At 43.0% G+C, this 12,844-nt stretch overlaps 2 protein-coding genes across 2 annotated transcripts in view; both read left to right on the forward strand.

Moving 5' to 3' along the window:
* FBXL3 (F-box and leucine rich repeat protein 3) overlaps positions 1-12,844 on the forward strand; it is a 631,956-nt gene that overhangs the window by 118,034 nt on the left and 501,078 nt on the right. The window lies entirely within an intron of this gene.
* On the forward strand, positions 452-6,638 carry KCTD12 (potassium channel tetramerization domain containing 12). The gene has a single exon (XM_049700999.1). The coding sequence runs from the start codon at positions 665-667 to the stop codon at positions 1,643-1,645; it is 981 nt and encodes a 326-aa protein (XP_049556956.1). The 5' UTR covers positions 452-664; the 3' UTR covers positions 1,646-6,638.

Raw genomic sequence — 12,844 nt, forward strand, 5'->3', positions numbered from 1 at the left:
AAGCGGCTAGTCTCCGGGGGCAGCCAGGCCCTTCCACTCCCCGGGTGGGGGGAGCCCGAAAGTTCACGTGCTCCTTCCACAGTCTCCGGCTGCAGTTAGGAGGAGAGGGGGCGCAGTGACTGCCCCTCCAAAGAAGGTTCGTCTTCCGAAGCGGCCAAGCCCCGGTTCTGTCCGCTTTGGAAGAGGAAGAAAGTTGGGCAGGAGCGGGAAGGGGCTAGAGCACCGGGCGAGGAGGCGGTAGAGAAGTCGGGGTGTCCCGGCGGCGCGCGAGCCGGGGTGGAGCCAGCAGCCGGCCGCGGCGTCAGCGTTTCAGATGCAGATCGATTCCCCGCCCCACCACCCCCTCCCGCCCTGGGAGCGAGGCTCCGCCGCTCCGCAGCCGCCCCCGCCTTCTGCGCGCCGCGGCGCCCGGCTCTACTTAAGCAGCGCGCTGGTCGCCACCCGGCACTCCCCTGAAGCGCGCGGGCGAGGAGGGAGGAGTGCAGCGGCGCTCGCGGGGGCGCACAGAGGCGCGCTCGCATCGTGCGCTCGGCTCCGCGCGGCTCTCGGTGGCAGCGGCGGGCCGGGGCGCAGGGCTGAACGAGCGTCCGAGAAAGGCGGCGGCGGCTGATCCGGCGCGCGGCCCGGCTCTCGGCCACTGCCCTAGCCCGGCCACCTCCTGGCCATGGCTCTGGCGGACAGCACTCGTGGACTACCCAACGGGGGTGGTGGCGGCGGCAGCGGCTCCTCGTCGTCTTCGGCTGAGCCGCCGCTCTTTCCCGACATTGTGGAGCTGAACGTGGGGGGCCAGGTGTATGTGACCCGGCGCTGCACGGTGGTGTCGGTTCCCGACTCGTTGCTCTGGCGCATGTTCACGCAGCAGCAGCCGCAGGAGCTGGCCCGGGACAGCAAAGGCCGCTTCTTTCTAGACCGAGACGGCTTCCTCTTCCGCTACATCTTGGATTACCTGCGGGACTTGCAGCTCGTGCTGCCTGACTACTTCCCCGAGCGCAGCCGGCTGCAGCGCGAGGCCGAGTACTTCGAGCTGCCGGAGCTCGTGCGCCGCCTCGGGGAGCCCCAGCAGCCCGGCCCCGGGCCGCCGCCGCCGCACTCGCGGCGCGGGGTGCAGAAGGAGGGCTCGCTGGGCGACGAGCTGCTGCCGCTCGGCTACGCGGAGCCTGAGCAGCAGGAGGGCGCCTCGGCTGGGGCGCCGTCGCCCACCCTGGAGGTGGCTAGCCGCAGCCCGTCGGGGGGCGCGGCCGGCCCGCTGCTCACGCCGTCCCAGTCGTTGGACGGCAGCCGACGCTCGGGCTACATCACCATCGGCTACCGCGGCTCCTACACCATCGGGCGGGACGCGCAGGCGGACGCCAAGTTCCGGCGAGTGGCGCGCATCACCGTGTGCGGCAAGACATCGCTGGCCAAGGAGGTGTTCGGGGATACCCTGAACGAGAGCCGGGACCCCGACCGGCCTCCGGAGCGCTACACCTCGCGCTATTACCTCAAGTTCAACTTCCTGGAGCAGGCCTTCGACAAGCTGTCCGAGTCGGGCTTCCACATGGTGGCGTGCAGTTCCACGGGCACCTGCGCCTTCGCCAGCAGCACCGATCAGAACGAGGACAAGATCTGGACCAGCTACACCGAGTACGTCTTCTGCAGGGAGTGAACTCCCCACACCCTCTTGCGACTCCAGCGCGCCCATTCCCTCTCCTTCTTGCCGGGGAAAGGGCTATAGATTTCCCCTCCCACCCCACGTTCTCCCATCCCCCTGTTCCCCACCTGCGGTAGACCCACTGACCCCTCACTTTAGTACCTGCAGCCACAGATCCTCTCGGCTTCTTCGTCTTCTCTGGACCCCACTAAAAGAGAGCGCCCAGACGTACCTCTCCACCCCATGCTTCCTCTGCCCCCGGCCTCAAACCACCCCTCCCCCGGATTGTCCTTCAGTCTGGATGTAGTGGGGCAGTGTGGCTACAAAGTCACCTAGTACCTGGGAATGACTGAATTGTTCCGAACCTAACTGGACCCTGTCCAGTATATAGAAGATTCCTTGAAATCTTCTCAAGCCCTGATGACTCATTCGCGGTTTAAGAGAGAGAGTTGGTAGCAGTGTGTGGGAATAGTTTTGAAAGGTCATTTATTGCGTAGTCTTTTGACCCTCTTTAAAGGTGAAGTTTTAGGAGGCTGATTGGAAGACTCCAGAGCTGGAATTAGGATCCCGCGGAGGCCGTTCAGGGACTATAAATGAACAAAGTTTTGAAAAGTTACAGGTAGAAGTAGGAGAAGAATATGGTGATGGCATAATGAAGGAGCGTTTGGTTTCTGTGCAGATTTAAAGGTCTTCGCCTGTGGTTTATACTTGTAGAAAGTTCCCCTCCTGCCTGAAGAGGCACCCTTTCTCCTGGGCTCACCGCCAGAAGCCCTTGGTTCGACTGCTTGACATGGCACCCGTTATGGGCAAGAGGGGGAAAGAGAGAATGACAGCTCAGGTCGCCGAGCATTGCGGGAGGTCACCTGGCTGTGACTGTGAACGGAGCGGGGTAGTAATGCACGTCGTGGGTATTAAGAAAACCTGTATTATTGCAGTGACTGTCAGTAGGACCTTAGCTCTTAAGCCTTGGGGGGTGGGGTGGGGAGGGAGGAAGGAGGGTAGGAGGGGTGGGAAGGGAGGAGCGGATATACTCATTTATTATTTGAAAGTTGGAAGTTTGTACCGTCCGTCTGAGTACATGCACATTAACAAAATAGCACACGAAAACATGCAAAGCATTTTGTAAAGGTGAATCACAGATCTACTCTCACCTGGCAGTTTATTGAACTAACTGTTTTGCTGATACTTATATAACCTAACCAAAGAGTTACCCAGTAGGGTTTTAGTTTTTGAACTTTATTTTCTTGTTGATTATAAGTCCTGATTTTAAAATCTATTTCCTTGAACAAAATATGTTGATTTAGGTTACTTAGACTTAAGTTCTCTTATTAAAAATCCTAACTGTCTGCAAGCCCAGCCAATGTTGACTTCTGGGCAAACCTGAAAAATGCCACTTTGATGCAGGTTGTTTGAAGCTAAGGTGGAATCTTTTCGAATGACAGAGCTGCAGAGAATAGAATCGCCAAGGGCTGCCATCTGTAGACAGCTGTAAAGTGGAATATTTTTAAATGAAGGCAAATAAGTGCTTAAAAGTGAGCTGAGCAATAAAATTGTGTTCCACGTAAATGCAACTGAAACAGAAGGAGACCTGGTTGCCTTATACCTTTACTCTAACATGGAATAAATCCCCACTGTATATCGTATCTACACTGTAAGTGAAGGGAAATGAATCCTTGTCTCTCATGCTGTGAGGCTCCTTTGGATATTCTGTGATGATGGAGAAGCCTGTCCTTTTTCATTTGTTTCAGCATCATTCTCTTGAAGTAGGTTTTTAAAAGATTTTGTAAGAGTCGTTTTCAGTGTTTAAATTAGCGCTATTTTTTCTTCTTTTTAAAAAATGAATCTTGTACTGTATCTTACTATATGTCCATACAGATGTTAAGAATTGGAACAGTTTTATTATTAGACTCACGTGATCCAATCTGTATATACCATATATAAACATTTTACATGAATCACTTAGTTTTTTAATTAATTTACTAATGCTATAAACGTTCCTGTCTTTACCCCCAGTAACTTGCATCAGATGGTGTATATACTAAAGCAACATGTTTCAATGAGTTTCTTATATCCTTGTCTATTGGGAAATTGGGTTAGGAAAAAAATACATAAAGCTGAGTTACTTTTTGCTTGGATATTAGTTGTATACTAATATGTCGATTAATTGTCTACATAAACCACGGTGCCTGTATTTTTAATCCACCAATTCTTTTTTTTTTTTTTTTTTTTAATTGGGGAAGAGAAAGATTTGAGGTCTTTTGTTGGAGGTGCCTGTTTAGAAAAGTAAAGTTAGCTTTACAATTACGAAGACCGTAATTGTAAGGGAAGCAGAAACATTCAGGAAGTCACACTTGCTTATGTGTTGGGTGTATTCTCGGGCTAGGTAACACATCAGAACTTACCCCTGTTTCAAGCCTGAAGTGATTTGGGAATGTCACTCACTGGCCAAAAGTAAGTGTCACAGAGATTTCTGCACCCTATGTGGTATTCTGTTAGATTGTGCAACAAAAAGCACATAATTGAGAACATCTTGGGACAGATCAAAGCCACTGACGTATGGCAAGACTCAGAGATTTCTGATTTGCCTTGTTAAATCTGCTCAGCTCCAGGAGTCACGGGAAATTGCTCAAGTTTTGTCTCTGCCACCCAAGTCTTAAAAGTTTTATCTTGTAAAACTTTGAGTTGAACTGTTTCACAGCTTTGTGCATGCACGTCTCACTCCTCCACACATCCTTGCTGCCCCGCAGTACTCCCTAACCCCTTTCATTATCTCAAGGACTGGGAATTGAATGGTTAGAGATGGTAAACCAACCTTTTTTCTATGATGACTATCCCCTCTAAAGTTGGAAGTTGATACATGACAAATTCTACCTTAGCCCAAAGTAAAGGCTGGGTAGGAAACTCATTTTTACATTGGGTGGATACTATAACTGAGATAAGATGACTTGGCCTCTGCACTTTTGGGTCCCTTATTCACCATGTGTTCTGAGCCACAGAAGGACCCTTAGTGGTCTACAAAGTGGGCTGGAGTGTTGGTTGTCATCTGTGAGCTTGGATGAGATATTGAGCGTCCATTTGAGTAAGCTCTCCAAAGACATTCAGTAACCTGGGAGGGTGTCATAAATTATTCAGAAATTATGACTGCGTTAATCTGACTCAGTGTAGCATGCATTTACATATGTAATGGCTCTAATTACCATTTGGTTCATAAATACAACTGAGTGACATTAGATTTTAATAACAAATTTAACTTTTTAAAAAAGAATGGTTGACAGTGGTGGTTAAAAAACAGGTACCATGTTCAGTGCTTTTGCACCAAGTGTTTGACATATTGTCTGTTTTTTAAAACATGTAGACTATGAACCATGTTCATTTTAGTTTTTCAAATTACGTGTTGTGGAAAATATTCCTTGAATGTGTGGGACTTAAATATTTTCCCTTTCAGTACGATTTTTATTCTTGTGTTTGATTTGGTTTTTGCATTGATAGCAAAGTGATAATTTATAATACTAGACAAAATTGTCTTCTCTTTCAAACCAGATCCATATATATATAAGGAGCCTGTTGCTTTTCTGGGGAAATGCATAATCTGTGAATTCTCAGACAAAATAGGCAACTGGCATGCTCATAACATATTCCAATTTTTATTGGAATTTTCCATGGAATGTTATTATTACATTAAAGCCATGTAAGGTGAGGCTTTGATAATTTTTTACTTTTTAAATTATGGTAAATTCTAATCTAATATTCAAAAACATTTTTGTACTCCACATGAAAAGTGATAAATGATAGTGCAGGCATTTAGAACAGTATTGACTGGAGGCATTGAATTCCTTAAGAATTTCTTTTATAATCTAAATCATAAATACTTTACTCAGTTGACTTAAATTTCAAAATTGTAAACTGAATATTTTTATTGTAAACCTACCAGAGTAAATAAATCCTTTGGAATTTTTTTCTGTTTTTCCTTATTATAACTCATTTAAAAGCTGAATTAGTTTTCTTAGATAACCTAAATCTATCTCTTGAGAAATAAATAAAATAGTCTTGTGTTTCCAGTGGCTATAGTACCTAAAATAGGCTTTCCTAGAGCCAGAAACATGCTATGTTGAAGTTAACTTTTCTTTGTCACAGTTTTGGATGATAAACATCTAAAAGTATTAATGTTTGAAGATTTCTATTCTCTACTGGGGCCCTTGAAACTAAGATGGAAGAAATTCAACCAGAATATTTACATTAGAGTATAAGCTCGTGTGGTAGGAAGCTGAACTAGTTGACCAAGAATTCTTGTCACCTTATACATTTTGTGATTTTTTTCCAAGGTTTTTTTCTTTTTTTAATTCTAAATGTGTTTTGAGGTACGTGAACATTAATTGTAATGTAAACTATTATACAACTGTCTTTCTGACTTTATAGGCTGGTGAATTTTGCTATTAATATTGAATACAAATGATGACAATTCATTTATGACCACTCAAACAGCATTTGTGACATTTAATGACAAAGGTTAAAACATCCATTGTGGATATTAATTTTGAAGATGCAAATTACGCATTATTTAAATTTTTCTGGGCATCTGAAAAACTCTTACCTGAGAAACAATGTAAGATTCCCTCAGAGTTATCTGGGATTATGAAATTGTTGAAAATACTATATGCTCAGTGATACATATCACTGAGCCATTTTCTCAAAATTGAAGGAGAAAGGGAAAAAATCATTATACAATTATCAGGCTTTCTAATGAAACAGAAAGCCAAGAAAAAGAAAAATCCTTTTATATTTTAAGAACTGAGGAAGTTTTTTCAGACATGCCCAAACTTTAAGTGAGAATTTCTTCAACCATCTAAATGCTCTAGAGATTTTGGTTCTCTCTCTGTGTTCACAACCAGTTGTATAACAGAAATCCTCAATATTCCTTTCCTCCCTGCGTGTGAAGTAATGAATCATTGATTATGTGACTTGTGATGTATTCTATTAAACACTAAAGAATAAAACATTCACCCTTTAATTATTCGTCTTGGCTCTTTGGTATGGCTCAAACACTGGTCTAATTTCATTTCAGGGGTTCTCTGAACACTGGGAATGCTTCCTAAATTGTTGTAGGGCTAATGGCATCAGAAGGACTCCTCACTGGGTAATTGGCGAGGAGGGCCAGGAATGAATGGGCCCTTTCCCCAGAGTTTATTGTCAAAAACCCCTGTTGTCAAGGTGGTTTGGTCCTCAATGTGGAGTAAAAGTCCTTCACAAACATTTTCTTTGACCACAGTCTTGGCAACACATGTGAATTACTTTGAACATGGGGGATGTAAGTAGAGATGACCTCTTAAAGTTTGTGGGGAAAAGGAAATAGATGCTGCGAGATGGGCCTTAATAAAAAGTATAATGCATGAAGATAAAATTCTAAAGAATGTGGGGAGAGGCTCTGCATTTCGGATATAGGGGCTCTTTCCTGAACCATCCTCAGTCACTGATGTCCCCCATCTCGAGAGAAAGCATAGTGCCTCCCACGTTGAGAAATCACAGAAGTTGGAGCCCATCACCCCAGCCCCGGGCTGCTGGACTGTGGCCAGGAAGCAGTGAGTTAGGTGGGCAGTGAGGCAGGCTTTGCCCTTCCTCTTTGCTTTTGCCTTTACTTCCTCCAGATAGCTTTTGTTTTAGTTTTTGAAAAGTTTATGGTGAAAAATTTAAGCAATATAAGAGTGTGTATTGTAAAAAGTAAGTAGATCTCCACCCTCCAGTAACCCCTAGTTTTTCCCAGGGATAATCACTAGTGCATTTACAGAGACATTACATATAAATGAATGAATATATGAATGAATGAATACATAACTAATTCCCCTCTTTTTTTGTATTCAGTAGAATTTATGCCTATTCCTTGCCTTGCTTTCTTCTCTTAACCACTTATCCTGGAGCTCCTGCAATGCATGCTCGTACACGTAACAATGATCTATCTACCTCATCTTATTTAATGGCTACCTGATACTGTGCATGAAATGCCATTGTCTAGATGTGCTGTCATTTATTTTACCAGTCTTTCTTTGATGGGCGTTTAAATTTCCAGGTTTTTAAAAAAATTTCTACTTCAAAGAGTGCTGTATTGAATATCTTTTTACATAAATGCAAATATATCTGAGTCTTTTTTGTATGAAGTGATGCCAAGAGAGAAAGCACCTGGAGGTACTTTTTTCTTCTTTAAGAACTATGGAAATAATAGGATTCATTGGAAGCTCTCAAGGGAATGTGGATGATGGTGGTGTGAAATAACTCTAGAATCATTAGGTATACAACTGTGAAGTTCTGCGTAGCTTTCATATTAAGGACAAGCCCCCCTCACACACACACACTAAAAACACACACACTTTTTTTTTTGATTTCTTTTTTAAAATATATATTTTTATATAGCAGATTCTTATTACTTACCTATTTTATACATGTTAGTGTATATATGTCAATCCCAATCTCCCAATTCATCCCCCCCCCCACTGCTTTCCTGCCTTGGTGTCCATACATTTGTTCTCTTCATCTGTGTCTCAATTTCTGCCTTGCAAACTGGTTCATCTGTACCATTTTTCTAGATTCCACATACATGCGTTAATATATGATATTTCTTTTTCCCTTTCTGACTTACTTTGCTCTGTATGACAGTCCCTAGGTCCATCCACGTCTCTGCAAATGACCACTTTCGTTCCTTTTTATGGCTGAGTAATATTCCATTGTATATATGTACCACATCTTCTTTATCCATTCATCTGTCAATGGGCATTTAGGTTGCTTCCATGACCTGGCTATGGTAAATAGTGCTACAATGAACATTGGGGTGCATGTGTCTTTTTGAATTATGGTTTTCTCAGGGTATATGTCCAGTAGTAGGATTGCTGGGTCATATGGTAATTCTATTTTTAGTTTTTTAAGGAAGCTCCATACTGTTCTCCATAGTGGCTGTATTGAACAATCCCACCAACAGGGCAAGACGGTTCCCTTTTCTCCACACCCTCTCCAGCATTTGTTGTTTGTAGATTTTCTAGTGATGCCCATTCTAACCGGCATGAGGTGGTACCTCATTGTACTTTTGATTTCCATTTCTCTAATAACTAGTTAGTGTTGTTGAGCAGCTTTTCATGTGCCTCTTGGCCATCTGTATGTCTTCTTTGGAGAAATGTCTATTTAGGTCTTCTACCCATTTTTTAATTGGGTTGTTTGTTTTTTTAGTATTGAGCTGAATGAGCTGTTTATATATTTGGGAGATTAATCCTCGCCCATTGATTCATTTGCAAATATTTTCTGCCATTCTGTGGGTTGTCTTCTTGTCTTGTTTATAGTTTCCTTTGCTGTGGAAAACCTTTTAAGTTTCATTAGGTCCCATTTGTTTTGTGTTCATTTCCATTACTCTAGGAGGTGGATCAAAAAAGATCTTGCTGTGATTTATGTCAAAGAGTGTTTTTCCTATGATTTCCTCTAAGAGAGTTTTATAGTGTCTGGTCTTACATTTAGGTCTTTAATCCATTTTGAGTTTATTTTCGTGTATAGTGTTAGGGAGTGTTCTAATTTCATTCTTTTACATGCAGCTGTCCAGTTTCCCCAGCACCACTTATTGAAGAGACTGTCTTTTGTCCATTGTATAGCCTTGCCTCCTTTGTCATAGATTAGTTAACCATAGGTGTGTGGGTTTATCTCTGGGCTTTCTATCTGGTTCCATTGATCTATATTTCTGTTTTTGTGCCAGTACCATATTGTCTTGATTACTGTAGCTTTGTAGTATAGTCTGAAGTCAGGGGGTCTGATTGTTCCAGCTCCATTTTTTTCCCTCAAGATTGCTTTGGCTATTCTGGGTCTTTTGTGTCTCCATACAAATTTTAAGATACTTTGTTCTAGTTCTGTAAAAAAATGCCATTGATAATTTGATAGGGATAGCATTGAATCGGTAGATTTCTTTGGGTAGTATAGTCATTTTCACGATATTGATTCTTCCAATCAAAGAATATGGTATATCTCTCCATCTGTTTGTGTCATCTTTGATTTCTTTAATCAGTGTCTTATAATTTTCTGAATATAGGTCTTTTACCTCCTTAGGTAGGTTTATTCCTAGGTATTTTATTCTTTTTGTTGCAGTGGTGAATGGGATTGTTTCCTTAATTTCTCTTTCTGATCTTTCATTGTTAGTGTATAGGACTGCACAAGATTTCTGTGCATTAACTTTGTATCCTTCAACTTTACCAAATGCATTGATTAGCTCTAGTAGTTTTCTGGTGGCATCTTTAGGATTATGTATGTATAGTATCATGTCATCTGCAAACAGTGACAGTTTTACTTCTTCCTTTCCTATTTGTGTTCCTTTTTTTTCTTTTTCTTCTCTGATTGCTGTGGCTAGCACTTCCAAAACCATGTTGAATAATAGTGGCAAGAGTGGACATCCTTGTCTTGTTCCTGATCTTAGAGGAAATGCTATCAGCTTTTCACCATTGAGAATGATGTTTGCTGTGAGTTTGTCATATATGGCCTTTACTATGTTGAGGTACGTTCCCTCTATGCCCATTCTCTGGAGAGTTTTTATCATAAATGGGTGTTGAATTTCGTCAAAAGCTTTTTCTGCATCTATTGAGATTGATCATATGGTTTTTATTCTTCAGTTTGTTACTGTGGTGTATCACATTGATTAATTTGCATATACTGAAGAATCCTTGCAAGCCTGTGATAAATCCCACTTGATTATGGTGTGTGATCCTTTTAATGTGTTGTTGGTTTCTGTTTGCTAGTATTTTGTTGAGTATTTTTGCATCTATATTCATCAGTGATATTGGTCTGTAATTTTCTTTTTTTATAGTATCTTTGTCTGGTTGTGGTATCAGGGTGATGGTGGCCTTGTTGAATGAATTTGGGAGTGTTCCTTCCTCTGAAATTTTTTGGAAGAGTTTGAGAAGGATGGGTGTTAGCTCTTCTCTAAATGTTTGATAGAATTCACCTGTGAAGCCGTCTGGTCCTGAACTTCTCTTTGTTGTAAGATTTTTAATCACAGTTTCAATTTCATTACTTGTGATTGGTCTCTTCATACTTTCTATTTCTTCCTAGTTCAGTCTTGGAAGGTTATACCTTTCTGAGAATTTGTTTCTTCCAGGTTGTCCACTGTACTGTCATAGAGTTGCTTGTAGTAGTCTCTTAGGATGCTTTTTATGTCTGTGGTGTCGTATTTTTTTTTTTCATTTCTAATTTTATTGATCTAAGTCCTCTCCCTCCTGATGAGTCTGGCTAATGGTTTATCAATTTTGTTTACCTTCTCAAAGAACCAGCGTTTAGTTTTATTGATCGATGCTATTGTCTACTTTGTTTCTGTTTCATTATTTTTGCTCTGATCTTTATGATTTCTTTCCTTCTACTAACTTTGGGTTTTGTTTGTTCTTCCTTCTCTAGTTCCTTTAGGTGTAAGGTTAGATTGTTTATTTGAGATGTTTGTTGTTTCTTGAGGTAGGCTTGTATAGCTATAAACTTCCCTATTACAGCTGCTTTTGCTGCATCCCATAGGTTTTGGATCGTCATGTTTCATTCTCATTTGTCTCTAGGTATTTTTTGATTTCCTCTTTGATTTCGTCAGTGATCTCTTGGTTATTTAGTAAGGTATTGTTTAGCCTCCATGTGTTTGTGTTTTTTTCGTTTTTTTCCCTGTAATTGATTTCTAATCTCATAGTGTTGTGGTCAGAAAAGATGCTTGATATGATTTCAATTTTCTTAAGTTTACTGAGGCTTGATTTGTGACCCAAGATGTGATCTATCCTGGAGAATGTTCTGTGCGCACTTGAGAAGAAAGTGTAATCTGCTGTTTTGGGATGGAATGTCCTATAAATATCAGTTAAATCTATCTGCTCTATTGTGTCATTTAAAGCTTGTGTTAAAGCTTGGGTCTAGTGGTGGGTAGAGCTGGCTGTTGCTCTGGTGTGCTGAGCTCAGTAAAACTTTAATCTGCTTGTTTGCTGATGGGTGAGGCTGGGTTCCCTCCCTGTTTGTTGTTTGGCCTGAGGCGAGCCAACACTGGAGCCTACCCGGGCTCTTTGGTAGTCTGCTCTAATGGCAGACTCTGGGCGTGCTCTCTCCAAGGAGTACTTCCCAGAAATTCTGCTGCCAGTGTCCTTGTCCTCACGGTGAGCCCCAGCTTCCCCCTGCCTCTGCAGCAGACCCTCCAACACTAGCAGGTAGGTCTGGTTCAGTCTCCTATGGGGTCACTGCTCCTTCCTCTGGGTCCTGATGCGCACATTATTTTGTGTGTGCCCTCCAGGAGTGGAGTCCCTCTTTCCCCCAGTCCTGTTGAAGTCCTGTAATCAAATCCCGCCCGCCTTCAAAGTCTGATTCTCTAGGAATTCCTCCTCCCATTGCCGGACCCCCAGGTTGGGAAGCCTGACGTGGGGCTCGGAACCTTCACTCCAGTGGGTGGAATTCTGTGGTGTAAGTGTCCTCCAGTTTGTGAGTCACCCACCCAGCAGTTATGGGATTTGACTTTACTGTGATTGTGCCCCTCCTACCATCCCATTGTGGCTTCTCCTTTGTCTTTGGATGTGGGGTATCTTTTTTGGTGAGTTCCAGTGTGTTCCTGTCAATGATTGTTCAGAGGTTAGTTGTGATTCCGGTGCTCTCACAAGAGGGAGTGAGCACACGTCCTTCTACTCCGCCATCTTGAACCAGTCTCCCCCTTTTTTCTATTTCTGAAGGTCCTCCCCTCTCTGTTTTTTTTTTTTTTTTTTGTACATGGGCCTCTCACTGTTGTGGCCTCTCTGGTTGCAGAGCACAGGCTCCAGATGCGCAGGCTCAGCGGCCATGGCTCATGGGCCCAGCCTCTCCACGGCATGTGGGATCTTCCTGGACCGGGGCACGAACCTGTGTCCCCTGCGTTGGCAGGCGGACTCTCAACCACTGTGCCACCAGGGAAGCCCCCCCACTCTGTTTTTATTCTAGTTTTTTTTCGTTAATTATGGCTGATGCTTGGTTTGTAAGAATGTAGTACGGAAGAGGAACTACAACGTATCCCATATTTCTTAACGAGGCACTTCTTGGGGGAGTTGGAAAAGGATGGGAAGCTATAAAGTGAATATGGGACACCTTCCTGGAACATCAGTTTAGCTAATTGAGGTGTGGATATATGAGTTGGGGAATTAAGTCGTTTCACTGGAAATTTACATGAATTTAAAAGACAAAAGTCCTAAACATTAAAGATATACTGAACTTGTAGAA

This window comes from Orcinus orca, chromosome 18, assembly GCF_937001465.1.
Source record: "Orcinus orca chromosome 18, mOrcOrc1.1, whole genome shotgun sequence".
Lineage (NCBI taxonomy): Eukaryota > Metazoa > Chordata > Mammalia > Artiodactyla > Delphinidae > Orcinus > Orcinus orca.

Excerpts from the sequence above, each read along its gene's own strand:
- KCTD12 (XM_049700999.1), top strand. The coding sequence starts at position 665 with ATGGCTCTGGCGGACAGCACTCGTGGACTACCCAACGGGGGTGGTGGC.